The following is a 20,635-nucleotide window of genomic DNA, read 5'->3' as shown; positions in this document are numbered from 1 at the left end:
TGGCTCTCCTCAACCTTCAGAGAAACTGGGGAGACCTAGAACGGCACTCGGTACAGCACATACCTCCACCAGGTTGAACAGTTTATGTTTTGTATCCCACTGATAGGCCGAATCTGCAATGCGGACATTAACCAAATTCGAATCAGCCTGTTTTTGTCACCCACCCAAATCATACACCAAGTTTTGTCATAGTCCATCCATAACTTTTTGAAATATAGTGCTATACATCGCTTTTGGTTTAATCTGTCAATGGTGAAGAATCACTTCAAAAATTATGGTATCCGCATCTGGATCTTCACCAAAATCAAATCAATTTGTCTTGGTCACACACCCAACCTGTCCACCAAATTTCATCCAAATCCACCTATAACTTTTCTATATATATAAAAAAGAAAGTTTTTGTTTGTTTGTTTGTCTGCGCAAGCTAATCTCTTGAACGGTGAAAGATAGGAAGAAACCTCCAATACAAAAAATGTCGGGACGGGCCCCCGGAAAGTTATAGGCTTGGTGGCGAGGCCGGTCGAGGCCCACCCACCTCGGCCGGGCTGGGCCCATTTCACAATTAAAAGCTGAGCTGAATTATAGTAGTCAATTGTCTACGGCCACGAGTAAAAGCTGAATTATAGTAGTAAATTCATTCAAAGAGAACTAAAAATGTCGGGACGGGCCCCGGAAAGGTTGTAGGCTAGGTGGCGAGGCCGGTCAAGGCCGCTTCGGCTGGGCTGGGCCCATTTCGCAATTAAAAGCTGAGCTGAATTATGGTAGTCAATATTCTACGGCCGCAGGTAAAAGCTGAATTATAGTAGTAAATTCATTCAAAAAGAACCCGGGCAACGCCGGGTGCTTTCGGCTAGTATATTATAAATTTCTTCCGAATCCATCTATAACCTTATACAGGTTATCTCGATGGGTTTCAGGGTAGAGGAGTAGCAGCTGAAACCCTAATCCTATCCAGGTTCCTCCTGATGACTTCCATCTTTGCTCTTTACTTCTTCGGGTTCCTTCTGATGACTTCAATGCAGTATTTGTTCTTCTGTTTGATTGGGTTTGTGCCATATCCTGATGCTGTGTGGACTGTGCTTCCCCGCTGATGGACCTCTAGTAGCTTGTGCTTCCCCGCTGACAGACCCCTGGTAGCTTGAGCTTTCCCCATTTGTGAGCCTCTGGTAGCTTGAGCTTCCCCGTTGACGAGCCTCTGGTAGATTGTGCTTCCCTGCTGACGGACCTCTGGTAGCTTGTGCTTCCCTACTGACGGACCCCTGGTAGCTTGTGCTTCACCGCTGATGGACCTCTAGTAGTTTGTCCTTCCTCGCTGATGGACCTCTGGTAGCTTGTACCTGTTGCTGCATTGAGCCTGGGGAGTGACTGCTGAAATATATCTGTCTGGGATCTTTCCCAACATCTTTGTCCGTTGTTCTTTTCACACTATTCTATTTTTTTCACATTTCTCTTTATTCATTCTAATCCTTGCTTTTCTTTTCTTTTATCCCTTTTACTCTTTATTTATCTTTCTTCATCTATCTTTCTAGGGAGAAGTGAGTCCTTGCAGAAAGTTTTCAGTAAGGCTCACTTGACTGCACCTGGTTGAGGTTTGAGGGTAGAGGAGTAGCAGCTGAAACCCAAATCCTATCCAGCTTCCTCCTGGTGACTCCATCTTTACTCTTTACTTATTCGGGTTCCTTCTGATGACTCCATCTTTACTTATTCAGGTTCCTCCTGATGACTCAATCTTTACTTATGCAGGTTCCTCCTGATGACTCCATCTTTACTTATTCAGGTTCCTCCTGATGACTCCATCTTTACTTATTCAGGTTCCTCCTGATGACTCCATCTTGACTTATTTTGGTTCATCCTGATGACTCTATCTTTGCTCTTTACTTATTCGGGTTGCTCCTGATGACTCCATATTGACTCTTACTTATTCAGGTTCCTCCTGATGACTCTATCTTTACTTATTTGGGTTCCTCCTGATGACTCTATCTTTGCTCTTTACTTATTCGGGTTCCTCCTGATGACTCCGTCTTGGCTCTCACTTATTCTGGTTCCTCCTGATGACTCAATGTTTGGTCTTTACTTATTCTGGTTCCTTGTTATGACTCCATCTTTGCTCTTTTCTTATTTGGGTTCCTTCTGATGACTTCATCTTTGCTCCTTAATTGTGCGGGTTCCTCCTGATAACTCCATCTTTACTTATTCGGGTTCCTCCTGATGACTCCATCTTTACTGATTTGGGTTCTTCCTGATGACTCCATATTTGCTCTTTACTTATTCGGGTTCCTCCTGATGACTCAGTCTTGGCTCTTACTTATTTTGGTTCCTCCTGATGACTCAATGTTTGGTCTTTACTTATTCTGGTTATTTGTTATGACTCCATCTTTGCTCTTTACTTATTTGGGTTCCTTATGATGACTCCATCCTTGCTCCTTAATTGTCCGGGTTCCTCCTGATGACTCTATCTGTACTCTTTACTTATTTTGGTTCATTCTGATGACTCCATCTTTGCTCCTTAATTGTCCGGGTTCCTCCTGATGACTCCATCTTGACTTATTCGGGTTCCTCCTGATGACTCCATCTTTTAAGTTCCTCCTCTTTACTTATTTGGGTTCCTCCTGAAAACTCGATCTTTCCTCTTTACTTATTTGGGATCCTTCTTATGACTCCATCTTTGCTCTTTACTTATTCGGATTCCTTCTTATGACTCCATCTTTGCTCTTTACTTATTTGGGTTCCTTCTGATGACTCCATCTTTGCTCCTTAATTGTCCGGGTTCCTCCTGATGACTCCATCTTTGCTCTTTACTTATTCTGGTTCCTTCTGATTACTTCAATGCAATATTTGGTCTTCCATTCAATTTTTTTTTGAGATATCCTGCTCACATACAGACAGACAAACAGACAGGGGTGAAATATAACCTCTGTACACCTTCGGTGGCAGAGATAACAAAGCAATTATTTCCTCATAATTGACACCAAGTGGACAGTTTAGTTGGGCAGCAGAGGCTGGCCTTCCTAAAAAGTAAAGATTGCTGCAATTATTTTTAAATCCACGATAGCCCAGAGAATTATTTCATAAGCTAAATCTAAAAAAACACATTTATCAACCAAGTTCCATGCAGTCAAGGAGCTTTCATGGTTATATTGATCATACAGCCAGTTTTTGCATTTATGCTGAGCCCATCACCTTGGAGGCATGATGGCAACCCAGCATGAGATAATAGCAGTCCTATAGTCTATGCTTGACTTACAATGGCTTCCTAATATAATATAGAATCTTAACAGCAGTCCTAGTTTATATTTTCAGGCACGTAGGTTTCCTAACATCAGCCATTGTCCATGCTTGAAGCATAATAGCATTATAACAGTAATCCTTCTCCATGATTACAACATGATGACATCCCAACAGCAGTGCTTGCCCATGTTTTTATTTTTGTATTCAGATCTCAAGTGTTTGAGGCATGAAAGCATCTTCACATGAGTCATTGTCTTTGCAAGAAACATCTTAACACCAGTCCCTGTCTATGTTTGAGGAGGGATAACATACAGTCACGTGAAAAAGTAAGTACACCCCATGTAAAGTTTTGACTTTTTCAACACATTTCAACATACAGCTATTTGATCTTCATTTCAACAATATTGATAGATAAAGGTGATATAATGTAAAAAATATCATGAAACATTTACATTTTGTAGTCCATTGTATAATTTAAATAAACATAAATGCAAATTTCGCATGTGGAAAAAGTAAGTACACCCCTACATTTATCACTACTTCAAATACCTAAAATTAGAATCAGGTGCACCAGCTCAGGTGCAAATGATTAGAACATCGTTGGAGAGGATGTTGGAGGAACCTGCCTTATTTAAACCTCAGACATTTAGTTTGGCTTGCTCTTTGTTGTTGAAGTGTGCGGTGTCACCATGCCTAGATCAAAAGAGCTCTCTGAGGCGTTCAGAAAGAAGGTTATAGATGCCTTCAAGTCGGGGAAGGGATTTAAAAAGATCTCCAAACAATTTGAAATCAATCATTCGACTGTCCGGAAGATCATCTACAAGTGGAGAAGATTCCAAACAACTGCCAACTTGTTCAGGCCAAGCCGCCCCAGCAAGTTCCGCCCAAGAGCAGTCCGCAAGATGCTGAAAAAAGTCTCTAAGAACCCCCAGAATGTCATCACGGGACCTACAGGTAGCTCCTGCCACTGTTGATGTCAAAGTGCACGAGTCTACCATTAGAAAGAGGCTGCACAAATTTGATCTACATGGGAGGTGTGCCAGGTGGAAACCTTTGCTGTCCAGAAAGAACATCAGGGCAAGACTAAAGTTTGCCAATAAACACCGAGGCAAAGACCAGCACTTCTGGAACAATATGCTCTGGACAGATGAGTCAACGGTAGAGCTATTTGGCCACAGTACCAGAAGACATGTTTGGCGAAAACCAAAGACAGCATTTGATCACAAGAACCTGATACCAACTGTAAAGCATGGTGGTGGAAATATTATGGTTTGGGGCAGCTTTGCTGCATCAGGGCCTGGGCAGCTCACCATCATAGAATCCACGATGAATTCTTCATTGTACCAGAGGGTGCTTGAGGATAATGTGAGGCCATCTGTCGGAGAGTTGAAGCTCAACCGAACATGGACCTTGCAACATGACAATGACCCTAAACGTACCAGTAAATCTACCAAGGATTGGCTGAAAAGAAAGAAATGGAGGGTTCTGGAATGGCCAAGTCAAAGCCCGGATCTAAATCCCATCGAGATGTTGTGGGGGGATTTTAAACGAGCTGTGCATGCAAGAAACCCCTCAAACATCGCACAGCTGAAAGAATTCTGCATGGAGGAGTGGGTAAAAATTTCTCCCAGTCGATGTCAGAGACTGGTAGATAGTTATAAGAAACGCCTACTTGAGGTTGTTTCTGCCAAAAGGGGCAATACCACCTATTAGAGCCAAGGGTGTACTTACTTTTTCCACATGCGAAATTTGCATTTATGTTTATTTAAATTATACAATGGACTACAAAATGTAAATGTTTCATGATATTTGTTGTATTATATCACCTTTATCTATCAATATTGTTGAAATGAAGATCAAATAGCTGTATGTTGAAATATGTTGAAAAAGTCAAAACTTTACATGGGGTGTACTTACTTTTTCATGTGACTGTAGTTGCCTGAGAAGCATGATTGGAGCATGTGCAGGTACAATAATGCATGTGGTCATTGCATTGTATTTACGATGCTCACCTTCAGGCTGCTTCAATCATTAGTTTTGGTGAAGGCGGTCTGCAGCGTGGGTCTGTTATTTTAATGTCTCTTGGGACATGCATTTATAAATGCGCACTACAACCCTGGCTGGACATGCTCCTTGTGGTCCATAACTTTGTGTTTACACCATAGACAAATCTCTATCGTGCATTGAAAAATATTTGGTTGTTTGAAAGTACGTACAAATGTTCTGCGAGGAAAATGAAACCTTTGGCTACATTTTTTTACGAAACGCTTATGAACTCGCTTTCTTGTTTCTCATGGAAAACAATTATTGTTTCTCATGGAAAACCCCATTAGTGTTCAAACATATAAAACGTCAGGGGGTCCTTCTAATGCAGACCAATGGCTGAACAATCTTGCAACCTACAGTGGTGTATCCACATACTAATAGCAGGAATACCTTTTACAATTTAATATTCCCCCCAATATCGGTCAATCTTATTCTGAACTGGGTGGTTTTACCGTTCATGGGAAGGCAGGAAGATTCTTGTTGTAGTTTATTAAAAGAGAAATACTGGAGGGAAGATGAGACATGAATCTATAATGATAAAAGACAATGTGTGTGTGCCTCCTCCATAACTCCTAAACTAGGTAACTCAGCGGCCCCAAACTATGCATGCATACTAAGGGAATTCCATTGCAGTGCATGATTGAAAACTGGGTATTTGGATAAATTTAAACACCCCTTTTTTGAAGATAACTAATGAGAGTGTTCAACATCAGGCCAACTTTGGTCACCCTGCTCCCCCTTACAGGGGTCTTAATTCGCCCTGCCTCTTGCCTTGGAACAGGCTGCATAGGCCTCTGGTGTACTCGTCTTCTATCATTAAAATAAGGTACCATTTTGAGGAAGAAAAGGTACATTTTTATTATAACCCTAGCAGAGGAAACGAGGTAATGCATGTTGTGTTCACAGCGATCATGGCAGAGGTCTCAAATACACCGCAAAATGAAGGTATGTTCCCACAATGCAGAGGAAAGTTTGCTCGACTTTTCAAGGGTTATAAACAAACTGATGTTCATGCGATTCACATATTATGTGCAGTAAATAAACATTAGAGCCGACGAAAATCAGCTTGGTAGAGTGAAACGCCTGCATAAGTAGTTAATTAGTCGGGAGATTGGGAAAATTCCCAAGAATTTTTTTCTTCTTCTTTTAGTAGGTACTGTAGACATAAGACCCATCGCTTTGCTTCGCTTTTTCGGTTTTTCCAAGATTGCGCCTGTAACACGTGACCTATGACGTCATGATTATCTTTAACATTCTAAAGGAGGAGGCGCTCCTATGGTGAAAATTTCATCTCAATCGGACCAACGGTTGCCAAGAAAATGAATTTTTAAAATGCTGACACGGCACACACTTTACTTTAGTGAAATGCAGACACAAATGTTATATTTTCGTCAAAAATCGTCAGAATTTCGCCAAATCTGTTTTGGTCATGTGTTGATATACCTCGGCGATTGACAAATCTGAAATCAGAATTTTATTTGAGGTCAAAATGACCCTGTGAGGTCGCTCCATACTTTGCCTGCTCATCATGTGCAGTGTGATAATCAATTCCATGCCAATCTAGATGACTCTTCTTCTTCATGCAATAACAACTTCTAGCTTCCAGACCGTACATCCAATCATCTTGAAAGTTTTCACACATGTTACACTTCATTACCTCTCCTATAATATAAAGTTTCACGTCGATCAATGAATCAAGAGTTATAAGTTTTTAAAATATTTTCGTTTAATTATTTATATCTGACAAACCACCTGACCTATCGCAAATTCCAAAAGGTCATTTTAGTAGACTGATATGCTGAACACATCTGTGAAGTTTCCCCTCAATAGGATCAAAAATGAGGGAGGAGCTTGGTTTTAAAAGTTTATGCTTAAAAACATCATAACTTTGAAACCATGTGACGCATGACTTCATGCTCGCTGACTATTTTGATCGGCATGGGTATGCGATTCTGCCTGCAAAGTTTGGCCTCGATCTGTTCAGTCGTTTTTAGTCAGGTTCAGTATGTCCAGATTTAAAGTTTCGTTGGATTTTTTGGGGGATTTGGAAAACTATATATTTTTGGAAACTATATTGTATAGTCAGTCAGAAAACCAATGTTGCTATTTGCACAGACTCCTGTATGGCGGCCATCTTGGATTTTCAAAATTGCCGCCGTAGAACTAATTTTTCTCAATATCTCAGCTTCTAAATAACATAGAGCTTTGATTCTAACGGCTAAACATACATTTTCAAGGGCTCCGAATCCAATGGTAACAAGTTCGATAAGCTAGACATGACCATAGAGCTCCTATGTGGCGGCCATCTTGGATTTTTCAAACTGGCCGCCGTAAAATTGATGTTTCTCAGGATCTCATCTTCTAAATAAGACCGAGCTTTGATTTTTCTAAATCCCAAAAACAATCCAACGAAATCTAAAATCTGGACATGCTGAACCTGACTGTGTTGACTATAATGAGAAATACTATTCTACTGCGAGTGTTTTGCCCTTTGTGGGCCTTTGTGGCATACTGCCAAATAACACACAGATACTCCTAATGTTCATGAGAACTTAAAATCTGTTTACAGGTGGACAAGCTACTAAAGTAATAAGTTTGATCCCCAGGGTACAGCTGAGGAAAATAATTAGTTTACAGCGTGTGTTTTTGTATTATTTATATACTGAGCAATATACCTGATATTGTGGTGATGGTGGTAGTGTATTTGTAGCCTATTATACATCAATATGTCTGTGGTGGTGGTTGTATATATCGGTAGACCTGACTTGAAACGCACAGTCGTCCCCAGACTGGGTGAGCTACATGTTGTCATGGCGGCTCTCCGAGCTCTCGGAGCCTCCATGGAGAACTCAGGCATTGATGATGCTTGGGTAGAAGCTGATGTCTATGGTCCAGCCACGACGCGGCAAATCCTGAAATGTACACACTACAAGCGGTCTCTCCGTGCCCATATATATTCATATGTAGCACTTTATGAAATGGTTCTGGAGGAGTTCTTGAAGGACAACCCACAAGTAAAGGATGTGTGTTTCGAGGCAACAGAGGGAGTAGAAGCTGCCTGTGCTGAGACGAACAAGTGCACGAAAGCTGAATCTGTAAAACAAGCAAACACCAAACTCCTTCAAGTCTTGACATCTGATGGGGTGGTGACGGCACTCGAGGAGTGGGAAGCACGGAGATCCAAGAATGCAATGTTCAAGTCAATGATGAACTATCTACATCGGGTGGAGACAATCCTGTTATTCGTGGCAGCATCACGGAGTGCTGACCTAGTGCTTCACCTCCAAGCTGGAGAAGAACTGAGCAAGTTATTCTTTGCCATGGACCGGATCAAATACAAGCGGCTCTGGCCCCGATACATCGCAGACATGTATGACCTAAGAACCAATCACCCTAGGACCTGGGAAGAACTAGGAGCTGGCAATCTATCAGTAACCAAGAATGACATCCCGTTTGTATCCATTGGACCAGATCATGCATGTGAACATCTGAACAAGCTGATGAAGATTCACTCTGGACTGATTGGCTTCTCTAACAATGCCAATGCTAGACAGAGATTCTTCATGGTTACACCAGAATTATCACGCCTGTCAAAAGACTTCAAGAGTCAGTTTGGCCTGGAAGGTGACAAGATCACAGAACATCATGACCTTGGTCCAAGTGCAGTCAAGAGGGAGCATGAAGCAATCAACAAGATCAAGGCTGCGATACTGAGTCACGGGAATCCATTTGACACTGAAGGTGACAAGCTGCACAATGTGATAACGAATGCTTACATCCCAGACGAGTATGTACCACAGATCTTGAACATTGATGTCACTGGTCAGAAGTTGTATGAAGACTACGTGTCGGAGCGTATCAATGGAGATGTTAGCCTCTGGGCACCAGTCAAGAAGGAGAACAACAAGATGTTCACGTCTGGGAATAAGAGAACCACAGTGAAACTCAGAGACAGGACTGTGGATCTGAAGGAGACGAAGGAACTGTACGGAAGGCTCATGGTCCTTGCCAAGTCAAACAGAGATGTCAACCAGAAATATGCCATCGGAAACTACGAGTTCACTGTGACACCAAGAGCACTGTTCGCTCCAGATGGGACAATTCTTCCATGCACTGACAAGTCGAAGTTAATTCATCTCCTCGACAAGTTAGCAAGAGCAGAAATTCACCCCGAAGATCAGCAGCAGACACCAGCTGCAAGTGTTCTACAAGAAGATCCAATGGACACAAGAACTATGGCATCCACATCTAGTAAACCTACAAGTCGGAAGATTGCACTGGTGGATGGGATGGTACTTGTGCATAAGCTGACAAAGAAACCAGCCACTGTAGTAAAAGTCAACGATCTGGGTGAATGCTTCAATGACAGACTCATGTCTCCAACAAAAGATTGTGATGAGATCATACTGGTCTTTGACACGTACAAAAACGATTCTCTGAAGAGTGCTACCAGGGCTAAAAGAAGGCAAGGAAAGGATGCAGTACAGTATCAAGTCAGAGATGACACCAACATCAAACACATCCCAATGAGCAGATTCCTTTCTCATGACAAAACAAAGGCTGATCTGACTGACTATCTGGCAGCGAAAACTCTAGAATACAACAGTCACTCATCCAAGTTGATCATCACGTCTGCTTCAGGGCGTACTAGGAGCAACAGTGACCTGCTCTTCGAGGACAACAACCATGAAGAAGCTGACACCCTGTTGATCCACCAGGCCGTGCTGGCATCCCAGCGAAACCCACATGATGCGCAGTTGGTGTTCTTCTCTCCCGACACAGATGTCCTGGTACTAGTCATAGCAAACTATGATCTACTGCTGAGGAATACATCCATTTCCATGGCCTCTGGAATACTTCAAATAGAGCCACTGTGGACAGCTCTAGGGGTCGAAAGAGCAAAGGCATTGCCAGCCTTTCATGCTTTCACAGGGGCAGACAACACTGGGAGGTTCTCTCGAATAGGCAAAGCAACCTGGCTGCATGCCTACCTCAAAGCAAGTGAAGATGTCATAGACACCGTGCGAATGCTTTCAGATGCAACTGAAGTGACGGAGGACATGTTGTCCACACTAGCTAACTTTGTATGCGCTGCTTACTCTCCAAATGGCATCCACATCGACAGCATCCCCGAACTACGATGGTATCTCTTTTGCAAACACATGGCAGAAAGTGACAGGCTTCCTCCTACTCTTGGAGCTCTCAAGCAGCACATCCTTAGAGTCCATATCCAAGCCAGAGTGTGGGGTCAGGCAAACATTGCTCAACAGGATCCTCAGCTGAATCCCCTGCAAAACGGCTTTTACAAAGACACGGATGGACAAGTGAAACCAACCACAACTGCGGAGCCTCCAGCCCCCAAGGCCATCATTCAAATGGTTAGATGTCAGTGCAAAACAGACTGTTGAAGGAGTCCGGACTCCAGCAGAATACGAATAAAAGATGGCAAGGCACAAACTCGTCCGAGAAGATGTTTATTCGTAAAACCAACTCGGGAACACTGAAAAGCCCGTTTATCGGGCTGCCTTATAAAGCAAAAACCAGAAACCGAAACCGAAACCGAAAGCCACGCCTCTCAAGTGAGGCGTGCTTCGGTGGTCACGTGATCCACAGGTGTAGCTCATTATACCCGCACGCGCGGCACGCTTTGGCGGTCACGTGACCAGCCACTCTGGCGCCGTGGATCCCCGCCGGTGACGTCACCGGCTGGAGCAAGGAGATTCTGATGCCGGTCTTGCTTGGGGGACCCATGGGTCGCTCACATGCCCCCCCAGAATGGACTTGGTCCAGGGAGGTCAACCTGAGGGGGGTCCGGATGACCCGACTGAAACGACCCCTGGCCAGTCGCGAGGGGGGGGGGGGTCCGGTGTGGCAGTGGGTGGTCGGACGGGGGGTGCAGGACGGGGGGCGGCCGAGGGGCCGGGCAAGTCCTCGGGGGAGGCTGCCGAGGTTCCTCGCGGGCCTCCCGAGGTTGCAGTTCGCGGGTGCAGTGCCGAGAAGGCTCGAGCGGTGCACGCGAAAAGCGGGTGAGCCAACCGAGGGGCTGCTCAAGGCCTCGGGGGAGGCTGCCGAGGTCCCTCGCGGGCCTCCCGAGGATGCGGGGCTGGTCAAGGCCTCGGGGGATGCAGTGGACGGGGGGCGGCCGAGGGCCGGGCAAGTCCTCGGGGGAGGCTGCCGAGGTTCCTCGCGGGCCCCCCGAGGTTGCAGTTCGCGGGTGCAGTGCCGAGAAGGCTCGAGCGGTGCACGCGAAAAGCGGGCGAGCCAACCGAGGGGCCGGTCAAGGCCTCGGGGGAGGCTGCCGAGGTTCCTCGCGGGCCTCCCGAGGATGCAGGGTCGGAGAAGTAGTTGCGGTTGTAGTTGTAGTAGTAGTTGCGCAAGGGTGACGAAGCGGCCGTGCCTTCGGAGGGTCTTGGAGTAGGCTTGCCCCTCTGGTCGTAGAGGAGGAGCCGAGCGCGGTGCGCGAACCTCATAGTCATGGCCGTCGTCGTTTCCGAAACTCCAGCATTTCTAAACCGCGCCCGAAGCCGTGCGGGAGAAGCCGGCGTCACCAGCTTAGGTGGCTTCCCTGGCTAGGGCGTGCTTGCCATGTCCGTTCACAGCCCCCGCATCCGTGCGGGGGCAGTCGGGGTTGCGTGTTCAAATTCGGGGTCACCAGTGCAGGAGTCCGGACTCCAGCAGAATACGAATAAAAGATGGCAAGGCAAAAACTCGTCCGAGAGGATGTTTATTCGTAAAACCAACTCGGGAACACTGAAAAGCCCGTTTATCGGGCTGCCTTATAAAGCAAAAACCAGAAACCGAAACCGAAACCGAAAGCCACGCCTCTGGTGGTCACGTGATCCACAGGTGTAGCTCATTATACCCGCACGCGCGGCACGCTTTGGCGGTCACGTGACCAGCCACTCTGGCGCCGTGGATCCCCGCCGGTGACGTCACCGGCTGGAGCAAGGAGATTCTGATGCCGGTCTTGCTTGGGGGACCCATGGGTCGCTACGCTGTTCTTCATCTAGATGTTCCTGCAGAACAAACAACTTGGCTTGTACAGACCTTTGACAGTGTGACATCCAGTGCCAAAATGATGAGGACTCTCAAGATGTGATGAACGAAAGCGATGATGAGGATGATGATGACTTTACTCAATGATGAATCAAAGCTCTGTGCTCTTTAGAAGGTGAGTTACATCAGTTTTACGGCGGCCAGTTTGAAATATCCAAGATGGCCGCCACATAGGAGCTCTATGGTCATGTCTAGCTTATCGAATTCGTTACCATTGGATTCGGGGCCCTTGAAAATGTATGTTTAGCCGTTAGAATCAAAGCTTTATGTTGTTTAGAAGCTGAGATATTGAGAAACATCAAGTTTACGGCGGCCAGTTTGAAAAATCCAAAATGGCCGCCACATAGGAGCTCTATGGTCATGTCGAGCTTATCGAACTTGTTACCATTGGATTCGGGGCCCTTGAAAATGTATGTTTAGCCGTTAGAATCAAAGCTCTATGTTATTTAGAAGCCGAGATATTGAGAAAAATTAGTTCTACGGTGGCAATTTTGAAAATCCAAGATGGCCGCCACATAGGAGCTCTATGGTCATGTCGAGCTTATCGAACTTGTTACCATTGGATTCGGGGCCCTTGAAAATGTATGTTTAGCCGTTAGAATCAAAGCTCTATGTTATTTAGAAGCTGAGATATTGAGAAAAATTAGTTCTACGGTGGCAATTTTGAAAATCCAAGATGGCCGCTATACAGGAGTCTGTGCAAATAGCAACATTGGTTTTCTGACTGACTATACAATATAGTTTCCAAAAATATATAGTTTTCCAAATCCCCCAAAAATTCCAACGAAATTACATAGTGAACCTGACTATTTGGAGAAAATTGGATTTTAGTGGTTTTTCAGGCTTTTCACTCAAACCAATATGGCGGCCGAACCATGCGACCTACGACGACATTGTAATTTTATTTCTGTATCAATTTATACCGAGAAGATGCTCAAGAAATTTCATCCTGATCGGATAAAGTTTTTTACTTGTTGAATTATGACGTCATAACGGCGTCACCGTTGACGTCATAATTCACATATGTTATTCCGCATGGAGAGTTCTTTGCAATGAGACCTGTCTCAATTATTTCTGTGCAGCGGTTTTTGAGATATAGAGGTTAAAAGTTTTTTGGTTTTTCCAAGATGGCGCCCGTACCACGTGACCTGTGACGTCATAATATTCACGAAAATATTCTTCAGGAGGAGGCCCTCCTATGGTGAAAATTTCATGTCAATCGGACCAACAGTTGCCGAGAAAATGAATTTTTAAAATGCTGACACGGCACACACTTTACTTTACTGAAATGCAGACCACGTACGTACCCGAATGCTTAACCCTGCCTTTCGCTTCGTGAGCGCAGGGTAACGAGAACAGCACTCAGTAGAGAGTATACCTCCACCTGGTTGGCCATATCACTCAATGGTGAAGAATCACTTGAAAAATTCTACTACAGTACCTGGATCAGGATTCGGATCTTCACCGAAATTTAATCGATTCTTCCTTGTCACACACCCAACCTGTCCAACAAGTTTCGTCCAAATCTATCCATAACTTTTTGAGATAGCCTGCTTTAACTTTTTCGTTTTTATCCCCATCTCCCAATGGTGTAGAATCACTTTAAAAATTAAATTATTCTCATATCCGAATCCATATTCAGATATTCACCAAAATCGAATGGAATCGTCCTTGTCCGACACCCAGCCGGTCCACCAAGTTTCGTCCAAATGCATCCATAACTTTTTGAGATATCCTGCTATGTATCGTTTTTGGCCCCATATCCCAATGGTGAAGATTCACTTTAAAAATTATAGTTGGCACAACCGGATCCGAATCCGGATCTTCACCAAAATCTAATCATTTCGTCTTTGTCACATACGCTACATCTCTGCCAAATTTCGTCCAAATCCGTCCACCACTTTTTGAGATATTTTGTTCACAAACGGGCAGACAGACAGATAGACAGGGGTGAAAACATCACCTACATCCACCTTGGGTGGCGGAGGCAACAAACTGAGTGAAAACTAAGTACTCCCTTTCGGCGCTCGTTATCGCCGAGACCCCTTCGGCGCCCGGTGATGACGTCATGCAGCGCCTGGAGATGGAATATGAAAAGAGTGGTGTACAACAAACAAACGAAGAGAATAAAATCGACACTAGCCTCCAAGAGGTTACTCCTCTTGGTTACCTCCAAGGTTACCTCCAAGAGGTTACCTCCAAGAGATACTAGCCACTAGCCTCCAATACTAGCCTCCATGCTGCTTCTGCTGTCTCAACAATGGATGGAGGTCCTCAATGCCAAACAGGAAATTAGAGCTGTCTCCCTCGACATATCACGTGCCTTCGATACGGTCTGGCACCCCGCTCTGCTCACCAAACTCTCCTCCTTTGGGATCGATGGAAATCTCCACGCATGGCTGGCGGACTTCCTCTCTAGTCGTAGTCAACGTGTGGCCCTGAATGGGTTTCTCTCATCTCCTCTACCTGTTCAGGCTGGAGTTCCCCAAGGCAGTGTTCTGGGCCCTGTGCTTTTTCTGGTCTTCATCAATGATCTCTCCGACTCTCTTGAAAATCCTCTCTATCTCTTTGCTGATGACTCCACTCTCTGCCGCTCCATTCCTCATCCCTCAGATCGGCAGTCTCCAGCCTCCTCACTCTCTGCAGACCTGGACAAAATCACTGACTGGGCAAACAAGTGGAACATGTCTTTCAATCCTGACAAATCTCACACTCTTACGATGTCTCTCCGAAAAGACCGACTGGACAACCCTCCCATCCACTTTCTGAATAATCCTCTCCAAGAAGTTCTGTCACTCAAGCTTTTGGGTCTCACTATCTGCCATGATCTTTCCTGGGAAAACCACATTTCAAATCTGGCCTCCAAAGCCAGTCGCCGACTAGGCATCCTCCGTCGTGCGAAGTCCTTCCTTGGCACACCTGAGCTCCTCACCACATACAAGGCTTTCATCCACAGCTCAATGGAATACTGCTCTCCCCTCTGGGCTGGTGCTCCTGCCTCACACCAAGCTCGTCTTCATGCTGTTGAAACCAAAGCGTTCAGAATCATTGGAATCTCCCGTGATGAAGCTACCTCCGAGGGCCTTTCACTTACTCACCGCAGGCAGGTTGGTGGTCTTTTCGTCTTCTACCGACTCCTCTCCGGCCTTGCTCCTCCAGCTCTCTCTGGGCTCTGTCCCCCAAATATTCCTAAAGGTCGCACAAGATCTGCCTGCAACCCTCTTATGGTTAAACTGCCAAAATCAAGACTCTCTGCTCACCTTCACTCTTTCATTCCTCTTTTCTCCCGCCTCTGGAACAAACTTCCCCACTCCCTTCAATCCCACTCCTCCCTCCGGGTCTTTAAAACAGCTGTTCACCACCATCTCTTATCTTCCCCCATCCAAAACCTTGATCTTTTCTACCTCCGCTAATTTCACCCCAAAGCCTCTTTTTTGAAATACCAACTTATTTCCTGGAAGTCCTTGGTGTCCTTGTGTTTATACTTCTCCCACATCCCCCTCCCCCCTTCCCACGCCGCCTCCCCCCAAGCCCTCTCCCTCCCACATATTCCCGATGTCCCTCACAAATGTTGTTTATGTGCTTCCCCTTCTATCCCCATCTTGTCTACCACTCCCATTTTTATATACTTTGTTTGTTTGTCTGTTTGATTTGTTTGTGTGATAGATGTTAGCTCTTTCACGAGCCTCGATTATGTATACAAAAAAAAAAAAAAAAAAAGAGGGAATAATTCTTCCTTCTTCCAGACTATAACACTGTTGGGTCACACGGCAGATCGGTTCACTAATATCGAATTTCAGAAAGCTTCCAAAGTTTTTGCACAAAACAAACAAATGGAATTAAATGGATGTAATAAGTTTTTAACTTTGTTTTTCAGAAGCAAAGACATGTTTGTCCTTAAGAGATGTAAATGCCGTTAATCTGCTCTGTTTTTTTTCTTTCATCATGCTCCCTTTTTGTCTGTGTAGCCACGACTCATTCCGCCGTCACATGCCACGACAATTGAATGTTTCTCCACTGGAGCCGGGAAGTCCATCCTGGAGGACTTCTCCAAACATCGGGCACTTCAAACCTGAACTGTACAAGCAGTGCTCGGTGGAGTCAGGGAAGGACGAAGCGATTGAAACCTGTGGAAAACTGAACTTCTCATTGCGTTATGACTTCCAGATGGAGCAGCTGTTTGTGCGCATCGTCCAAGCACTGGACCTACCCATTAAGGACTTCTCAGGCTCCTCTGATCCATACGTAAAGCTTTACCTTCTTCCAGATCGGAAACGCAAGTTTCAGACCAAGGTTCATCGTAAAACTCTGAACCCTGTTTTTGAGGAGACCTTTTCCTTCACAGTTCCGTATGCACACCTGCACTCCCACGCGCTGCATTTCAGCATTTTTGACTTTGACCGGTTCACCAGGCACGACATGATTGGACAGGTATAGAGAGAATATTGTTGTGGAATTGTGTCATTGTCGTCTGTCATTGTGATTTACTTTGTTCTAAACATTTGTTTCACGCATCATTTAAGTTTCATTAGAATTATAAACTGCACAAGCCTTTAATATGTACAAGGTGTCCACAAATTACTGTTCCAAATTGAAACTGTAGTAGAAAAAAATAATATGATACAACGATGCGGTTTGGGTAGGGTGGAAGAGGTTTCTCAAGGTTTTGTTGACTTTTTGGTTTGTAAACACATTTCTCATTTGACACGTGACGTCACATTTACTGAAAGCCGTGTCCCCGCAAGAAAGAACGCGGTGTATTTCCTGGTGTCTATAGAGACCAAATCAGCTACACAGGTTCAACAAAGCTTCAGGATGACCTATGGATGGCAGAGTAAAACGATTCCTTTGTGACACAAAACCTTTATGAAAACCGGTAGAATGCTGCAAAGAAGGGGGCAGGCCAGCCAAGCACAAGTATTGAGGATGTTGAGCACGTTTGAGTGCAATCCCTATTGGCCCATTCGGATTTGGATAATGATGTTGACAATAAAACTTTGAGCAATGTACTTTCACATGCCGGAAACTGCATTGTTATATCGCATCGGATTATTATATTTATTAAACTAGCAACGGTACCCGCCCTACGGGTGGGGCTTCAATTGGGAGGCCAAAATGAAAAGGCAAAATATCAAAAATTTAAAGCTTTTTTTATTTTGACCGAATTATATAAACATCCGTTAAATCATATCACACGCAAATCATCAAAATCTAAACAGTATTTGTAGAATTTCAACAAAAGCCACATTACTGTTCATATCGGTAAATATTATTCCATCGTGTTTCAAATTTGGGGAATGGGCTCTCCAATATTCGATGTGTTCACGGTTTGAATTACGTAACGTAACGTTTGTGACGATGTTTTCATTGTGACGATGTTTGTGTTCACGGTAGTGTTTGATGTGACGGTGTGAACGTAATTTCGTAATGTTTTTCGTTTTTATTTTCGTAATCGTTTAATGTTTAATGAACGTTTAATGAGCGTAAGAATGAGCGTAATGATCATTAAATGAATGTAATGAATGTAATGAATAATTCGATGCGAAACGAAAGACGCCTCAAAGCTGTCACATTCACAATCGCTATGTACTTTGTACTCCCCATATGTGTTTCCGTCATTGTAAAAACTACCAAGTCAACAGCTAAAAGGATTTTGAGCCGATAGGTGTTATAGCCTTGGCAAGATCGATGGAGACAGCAATCTGTTAGCTTATACACCGCCCAAATAGCTATGTGGAATTCTCTCATGTAGAGATTAAACCCACGTCGTTTGAACTTTGGCCGTGGTCATTATTTACTTTTAATGATGTTTATATACGAATCAAAAAGAAGATAATTGGTTTTGGGTCTTCCTTTCCGCATATCTCGTGGGATTGTGAGTTGGATAGACAACCGCAGGGACGCTGAAAAGCATTTTGAGTTGAGGGTGCTAAAGTTAATAATATTTAATACATATTTTGAAAATAAGTAAATCAAACATAAAAATAAAACCTCCACCCTCTCTGCTCTGCTCATAGTCTTACACTAAACCCAAAATATCCCAGTATAAAAAATATTTTAATAATATATATATATTTATTGCCATTGCAGTTAAACAATACAGAAAAGCAGGAGGTGCTGTAGCACCCTCAGCACCCCCCACTTCCTGCGCCCATGGACGACCGTGATGGCGGGGAGGGGGTTGGCATTCTCTCAAGCAGGGATTCAACCCATGTCCTTATAAAAGGTCTTTGTCCGAGGTCACCGAGTCCGATCGGTGCAGCTGATCAGTGCAGCCGTGAAGCGATCGGTGCAGCCGTTTGTGCGGCACCCGGGAAAATAACGTTATACGGGAGTCCAAATCTGAAATTGCTGGAGGCCAAAGCTGAAATTGGAAAAACAATATAGCTTATTTTCCTCCAGGAGATCCCAGGATAACCCACCCAAAATATCGTTGCGATCGGTTCAGCTGTTTTTGCGGTACCTTCGAACGGACGGACAGACAGACGGATGGACAGACAGACAGACGGACGGACGGACAGAGAGACGGACGGACATGTAGTGAATTATAGTAAGATTTGAATTTGGAACCATAATTTGTGGACATGCCATATTTATACTATATGTATGTATGTGTATGTAGATTGTACATATAATAATAATAATAATAATTCATTTATTTTGTATAGCGCTTTTCCAGAAGCCCAAAGGCGCTTTGACAGAGTGGAAAACATAATGCATAACAATACATGAAAACAACAATTGCAAAAAGACAAGAATCAAGAAAACAAACAGCAGCGATATACGGCATATATATAAGACAAGAATCAATAGGGAAATATTTAAAGCAAAAGGAGGGAGAAGGAGAAGAGATAGTCAGGGGTTAAATGCTGTGGGTTGAATGTTGAATGCAGCGTTGAACAGGTGGGTCTTTAGTGATGTTTTGAATGTGGTGAGTGAGGAGGAGTCTCTGATGGTGTGAGGTAGTGAGTTCCAGAGGGTGGGAGCAGCGATGGAGAAGGCCCTGTCCCCCCAGGATCTGAATTTGGTCCGGATGGAGGGGGTCAGGAGGTTGGTACCAGCAGAGCGGAGGTTGCGGGTGGGAGTGTGTCTGGAGAGGAGGTCAGCCAGGTAGGATGGGGCCAGGTTATGGAGGGCTTTGTATGTCAAGAGGAGGATTTTGTACTGGATTCTCTGGGGGATGGGGAGCCAGTGAAGCTTGTAAAGGACGGGGGTGATGTGGTCACGGGTCCGGGAATGAGTGAGTAGACGGGCAGCGGAGTTCTGAATGTATTGGAGTTTATTGGTGATTTTTGAGGGTGAACCATAGAGGAGGCTATTGCAGTAGTCCAGACGGGAGGTGATGAAGGCGTGGATGAGGGTTTCTGCAGCCGTGGAGGAGAGGGATGAGCGGAGACGGGCAATGTTTTTCAGGTGAAAGAAGGCTGACTTTGTGATCTGTTTAGTGTATTTGTCGAAGGAAAGGGTTTGGTCAAAGATGACGCCAAGATTCCGGATGTGAGGGGAGGTGGATACTGGGATACCGTCGATGTTGAGGGCAAAGTTATGGGTGGATTTTGTGAGCGTTTTTGGGCCAATGATGATTATTTCAGATTTATCACAGTTAAGCTTGAGGAAGTTGATTTGAAGCCAGGATTTTATTTCAGTGATGCAGTTTGTCAGGATAGAGTGGGTGTCGGTGGAGACGGACTTGGTGGAGATGAAAAGCTGGATGTCATCGGCGAAGCAGTGGAATTGGAGACCATGACGGCGGATTAAGTGACCGAGCGGGGACAGGTAAAGGATGAAGAGGAGGGGGCCAAGAACTGAACCTTGGGGGACACCTTGGGGGAGGGGAGCAGTGGGGGATTTGCAGTTATTGATGGAGATGAACTGGCATCTGTCAGAGAGGTATGATTTAATCCAAGAGAGGGCAGTGCCGGTGACGTTAAAGGTGGATTCAAGTCGGGTGAGGAGGATAGTGTGATCGATGGTGTCAAAGGCAGCGCTGAGGTCGAGGAGGACGAGAATGTTGAGGTTGCCAGCGTCAGAGGAGAGGAGAAGGTCGTTGGTGATTTTGAGGAGAGCAGTTTCAGTACTGTGGTTGGAGCGGAATCCGGATTGGAATGTTTCATACAAGTTATTGGCAGAGAGATGATGTTTGAGTTGAGTGGCTACAGCGCGTTCCAAAACTTTTGACAGAAAGGGTAGGTTGGAGATGGGTCTGAAGTTGTTTAGGGTGTCAGGGTTTAGACCAGGTTTTTTTAGAATGGGGGTAACAGCAGCAATTTTGAGGGAAGGTGGGACGATGCCTGTAGACAGGGAG

General features: G+C 44.7%; 1 protein-coding gene across 1 annotated transcript in view; it reads left to right on the top strand.

The window, feature by feature from the left end:
• The window catches only part of LOC137418691 (synaptotagmin-10-like), a 72,883-nt gene that overhangs the window by 16,111 nt on the left and 36,137 nt on the right, over positions 1–20,635 (top strand). The window contains exon 3 of the mRNA XM_078783945.1: positions 16,299–16,761. Coding sequence (XP_078640071.1) covers positions 16,299–16,761 — 463 coding nt within the window. The remainder of the gene's footprint in view (positions 1–16,298; positions 16,762–20,635) is intronic.

Source organism: Myxine glutinosa, chromosome 8 (assembly GCF_964187855.1).
Source record: "Myxine glutinosa chromosome 8, kmMyxGlut1.1, whole genome shotgun sequence".
Classification (NCBI taxonomy): Eukaryota; Metazoa; Chordata; class Myxini; order Myxiniformes; family Myxinidae; genus Myxine; species Myxine glutinosa.
The sequence above is the reverse complement of the archived record's forward strand: the minus strand, read 5'-3'. Positions and strand labels throughout refer to the sequence as shown.